Source organism: Colias philodice, chromosome 21, assembly GCF_061535455.1.
Source record: "Colias philodice isolate Cphi_HAF_F1 chromosome 21, ilColPhil1 Martin Lab GWU primary, whole genome shotgun sequence".
NCBI lineage: Eukaryota > Metazoa > Arthropoda > Insecta > Lepidoptera > Pieridae > Colias > Colias philodice.
Window position 1 is genome coordinate 2,623,861 of NC_143106.1, and position 6,000 is coordinate 2,629,860.

General features: G+C 34.8%; 1 protein-coding gene across 1 annotated transcript; it reads left to right on the plus strand.

The window, feature by feature from the left end:
* The first annotated feature begins 2,869 nt into the window (after window positions 1-2,869).
* On the plus strand, window positions 2,870-4,135 carry LOC149478725 (uncharacterized). The gene has a single exon (XM_089708712.1). The coding sequence runs from the start codon at window positions 2,904-2,906 to the stop codon at window positions 3,960-3,962; it is 1,059 nt and encodes a 352-aa protein (XP_089564838.1). The 5' UTR covers window positions 2,870-2,903; the 3' UTR covers window positions 3,963-4,135.
* The last annotated feature ends 1,865 nt before the right edge of the window (window positions 4,136-6,000 follow it).

Below are 6,000 nucleotides of genomic sequence, written 5' to 3' on the forward strand. Positions count from 1 at the left end.
AATAATTAAGAGCAGTACGATTAGCAAGGATTATACTTTATAGCTGATATAGTCTATGGTAGTAACAACTTAGGACAAATGACAAACGACATTTGACAGCTGACATAAAGTAACAAATGAATAACAACAACAAGTGACAGTCCAAAGTCCAAACTTATAACATAGAAATAATAATTAAAACTTGAAACATTTTCAGCCGTACAAATAAACGAGTTATAACATTTTATGCAAAGAATAAACTAAGAATAAGGAAAAATCATACAAATAAACACGAAATAAATGTAACCTAGTATAACTTCGTAATAAGTATTCATACTAATGCTATTCCGTCCTTATTACGGCTACCACCCTAGTATAAGTCTGACATAACCGAATTATAATATATCTTTTAGTACATTGTGCTGTGTTTTACAAGTTTTAGAAGCAATTTTCAATCTAAATTTGAGATAATAGCAATGAGAGTAATACGAGAAGTAGAAAAAGTTGAGCAAATTAATAATTTCATTACGTACCTATTGAAATGGAAAATTTTGTATGAAATGTCAAAATATACGAAATTATGAAAAACCCTTTTGATATTTATAATGATTTATTTATTTACAACATGCGCCAAACCATACATACATAAAAATTATTTCTAAACTTATCACAATAATATACACTTTCGTTGAAAATATAAATCTTCTAAGCCTGCCGCCTGGAGTTGTATGTTTTGAGTACCAGTTATTTGGCAACTCTCTATCTCAACTTCTCAAGGTGGGTTTATCTTCTGTTCTCCAGATATTGGATAGCGTTATCTATCATTTGCTTGCATATTTAATGATATATTTAAATTATTTCCAATAAATATTTACAAAATAAATAAACAGAACATCGTATGATGAAACTTCACAACAAATTCGACGAAGTCAAACGAGCGTCAGCGAATGACAGCACCAAGGCTTAACCGTAGACAATTTCAATGTTTTTCATAATTTTGTGAATGAATTGCGACGTTGCCGCTTCGCGCCTATTGCATAGCGTGAGCATAGATACATCGACGTTATTCCAAATTTATTTGTAAGAAATTATGACATCCTTATTCTTTATTTATTCTTATCATATCTATGCATTGCATAAGGTTTGAATAAGCAAGTTTTTATTTGTACGGCTGTTTGTGAATACCTCATATTTACAGTTTAAAAAAAAAAATAAGTTATGACTTATGATGAAAGAAATTTCAGATTGGATAGATTCAATAAGAACAGCAAGTTAATTGATATAATTAAAGAGGTAGTCAGAGAGAAAAGATGATTTAAATAGTGAGAGAAGTTGAACATTGAATAAAACCGAACAAATTTACTGTTAGGACAATCACTTAGCTCTTGTTGGCCTCCTAGAGCGTGATACACCCCTGATGGGTTTTGAAGGGTCACCAGAGGACGCTGAAGCACTTGGATGAGCCTTGTTACTTTCTGCCGCACTGGAGGGGATGTTCTTGAGGTCACCCATACTATCCACACGGTGGCGGACTCCGTCAGCAGCCATAACAAAGATCCTACCATCCCTGGTCCAGCACTTGGGCACTCCAAACTGATTTCTGGCAGCCATGAAGATTTCATGCCGACCCTTGGTCAAGAATTCAGATAGTGTAATACCCGAACCCTTGAACTTTGTCTTGGAGGACCAGATCTGTTGTTTCATTTGAAGTTCCCGAAATTTGATAAGAACAGGTCTAGGTTTGCCTTCCCTAATTGAGCCCATCCGATGGCAGCGGCTGATGTCATTACCAGACAGTTGGGATGCGTTTAAGTGTTTGGATATAGCAGCAATAGTGACAGAGGTTGGGTTTTCATCCTTGCCTTCGGGTATTCCATGCACCAAAAGAATTTTGCGCCTGTATTTCATCTCCAGGTTGTCGTGCAATTGAGTCAGAGCATCAACTTGAGCCTGCAGACACTGAAGCGAGGTTACAACGAACGCTCGGAAAGCAGTGAAATCTGATGCTAGTCTTGATGGAGGACTAGCCAAGGATGAAGTAGTGCTGGTCTTCTGCAGATCGTTTTGGAACTCCATCATACGTTTATTAAAAGTCTCAGACATTTGAGCAACAGATTGTTTAATAGACTCCATAGTGACAAAGTGAAGTGAAGTTTATATAGTTGAGATTGTATTATTTAAGAGCTCTTTTTATGTAGTTTTGAAGGAAAAAGTACAGGTGAGTATATTAGACACTTTAAAGCATAGTTTGATAAAAGTTATTAATATTAATTAAAAATAAATTTGGGAGCAATTTAAAACACGTGTTTATTTATTTTCTGCCTACCGCCGAAAAAAAAAGTATTTATTGTATTGTTAACTCATTTTTATAGAACAACTGTGAAGTTTTTTCATTTGATTTATAAATTATTTATGAGTAGGTAAGTGAAATCTAAAATGTCGTGATTTTCGATAATTATTGATTAAACTATAAAAAAAAAATCTTTTTCTAAATTATAAATGCAAAAAATATTAAACAGAATCATTTATGGCAATAAAAACAGAGCTTCCTTTGTGTACCTATTTATAGTTAAATATCGCTTTGGACATTTTGAATATTATCAATTATATTCTCTACCTATACCTATTAGTATGGAATATTCGCTAGATTGAAGGGAATTGTGATATTAGCTCGGAGTGTTGATATGATGTATAAGGACAGGTTGTAACATTGAATAAAGATCAATAAACAAAGCCTTTTTCCATTTCATTTCACTCATTCCCTAAAACAAGGAACTCATCGATTCTCGATCTTACATCAAAGATAACCGACATTGATCTATCAAGGGCAAACAAAAACTGGAGTGCTTCAACCATGAAGCAATCGCTTATATAAGATCTGATTATTGTGTCATGACCTATTACCGTTAACGCGAACCGACGCAATGTTACTAGTATTTCTAATAACTGCATTTACTCTTACCTGTACGGCCAGTCCCTTTCATAAGTATCCATTCGTTTTTCTATTGGACGTCGGAAATGAAGAACTCGGTACGGATAACGCTGAACAAATCAAGGTCTCCGTGCCAGGAGGCTCGATGGCTATAAAATATCCAGCTACAGGTGAAGGTGATATCATTGGCCACATAAGAGTTACAGGGATAGACTACGGGACGGACCTTAAAGCTAATATTGTCGAGGGTGGACCTGGATATAGATACGTTGTACTAGTATTCACGGGTAATTCAGGAGTACAATATGATACTGTTGTAACTATACAGACCCTCAGTGATGATAAATTTGATACAAAAGAAGAAGAAAATCAAAGCATGAGTGTTGCTGGCAGCTATGAAGTGAAGGAACAAGAAGATGATCTTAACAACAGTGCAGAAGAAACTGATGATGAGCCTGAACAAAAATTGGTTTATAGTGAGAGAATGAATGCCGAATTAATGCAGTCAAGTTCCAATACCTACAGGATCGTGAAAAATGAAAATGTTGAGGTGGATGAACAAGATAATACTGCAGACGAAGAAGACGATGACAATGAGGAAAATAATAATATGAGCGATGATATTCATGAACAAATTAGTAATTCTCTCTCAAATTCTGAAGGGATCGATGATTCTGATGATTCTGTAAGCAGTTATGAACAAAAACATAGTGCTGAAGTTAATAACCAAGAAGAAGGTGACGATGAAGATGATGACGATGACGGTGATAGAGATGTTGTAAAAGAAAAAGTATATAATTTGCAAAACGATGACGCAAATTCAGAGAGAGGTTACTCAGTGATTCCCATTAAATTGGTTAGTGGTTACAGCAAATTCGATGCATTTAAGCCACCATACTATGGTGATGTAATGCTGTACCCACAGGTCGCACTGCCACAAGACAGGGTCTTTATAGACCATTCTGAAAATGATGATAGTCAGACAAATGATGAACAGTCTAAGGACTCTAATAATAATGTTAATGATTACGTTTCTTCTGTAGAGTATTAAGTGTGTATTTTCTATATAATTTAATGTGATAGTAATTGTAAGGCAAACTGTATATGCAAATATTTTACGTTATTGTTATTCAGATTGTACATAATTAATTGTAAATTTGTGTTTTAAGTTATGTTATAAATAAGAAAAAATAAATTATGTTTAAATTCTTGAATGTCTCATCGTATCTAAGTTAATAATAATTATATTCCATGTTATAGAAACAATACATAAATCTATCAAGTATGATTTTTTGTATGTTAATGCTTCACACTCCAACCAAACAATAAAACAAAATAACAATTAGTATATTACGATAATGAGTAATATTATTCATCGTTAACTTTGTTTGATAATTGTCTATCAAATAAAGTTAAAGAATTATTACACGGTGAGATATCAAGTTCAATAAAAAGCTAATGAAAAAGCCATAATTGCATACAATGCGGAGGCGTACACGCGTAAACCGACAAAACATCGATAAATTGAAATGTTAGAGATATCCACAAAGTATACACGTGGTTCAAGAATTATCCGTCTGACACATTATCGCAGGAGGCAGTCCACTTAAACCAATTTAACCTGTGGGTATAACCTTTAAGACTGAATGGAGATCTGCCCTATTACCACATCATAATGATTATATTCCAATCCACGTGGAATCCGATTTCTATAGCAATTGAAATCATATTTGCGACACGAGGCTTATTTTCGGAAAGTGGAATAGTTTAATCCTTTGTGCGAATGTAGGTTATTCCATTCGTAGAATATTGATCGGCTGTGTATTGAAATATATAACAGGATGTATAATAATCAAAGAGATTACCTAGAATTTTCATATGGATGGGAAGGGAAATCTTAAACTTTTATAATCGTTTGATGACGTCATGATAACAATGATTTTTAATTAGCACCATTCAAACGAACAAGCACAATGCCTTTATTAAATTGATAACTAAATAAAAAAAAAAATATAATCCCAATGAATGTTGATAACCTGATGATTGAAACCTATTTGGACAAAAAACATCTCGTTATTACTATAATGATATAGAGATAGCAACGTCAAATAAAAACAATAATGGGGCAGTAATGGAAGATAGCCTTCTAAGAAAAGAAATTACTCGAAACGTTGCAATTATGTAAGCTGCTGCTGGTTACATTTAAACCGGCATATTTTCCACTTGGATAACGGTCCATAGAATTTCAAATTTGACTTTTTCAGGCAAACATGTCAACGTTCCATTATTCTAATTCTTAAAGTCCGTGAAACGTTTTGAGTTCGGTTGCGTTCGAGTTGTAACGGCCTGAATACATCTTCGATTTTGTTTTTGATGGCGCCTTAGAGCGAGCGCGCACGAGCAACTTTGTCTCCGCAACTATTTTGTCTCTCCCATCAATTTGTATGGGGAGTTGCGTCGCTACGTGCGCGCACTTTCATACTAGCCCATAGGTGGGAGAGACAAAATAGTTGCGGAGACAAAATAGTTGCGGAGACAAAGTTGCTCGTGCGCGCACTGTCTTAGACTGGGGACACACTGTAGGTGTAATTGGTGAATACATGATTGATAGGCCTATTTTTTAATAGAGGCATTTCTATACTGCCAAAGTCAAAGAAGTGTGCTTAACGGCTACTGAAATTGCTAATATTTGATACTCTATCTTGCCTCAATCCTGATCCTCACTGACGTAAACCACTTGTACGATAGGTCAGTTGATAATTAATTATTTTTGTAACTAATTCAATGTGTATCAAAATATTACAATATTATGATAAATTTTCACCAATGAGAGATGTGTAGAGAAACTTAAAAAAAAACCCGCAACCTGCAACAGAAAGCCGTTATCTCTCCCATCAATTTGTATGGGGAGTTGCGTCGCTACGTGCGCGCACTTTCATACTAGCCCATAGGTGGGAGAGACAAAATAGTTGCGGAGACAAAATAGTTGCGGAGACAAAGTTGCTCGTGCGCGCACTGTCTTAGACTGGGGACACACTGTAGGTGTAATTGGTGAATACATGATTGATAGGCCTATTTTTTAATAGAGG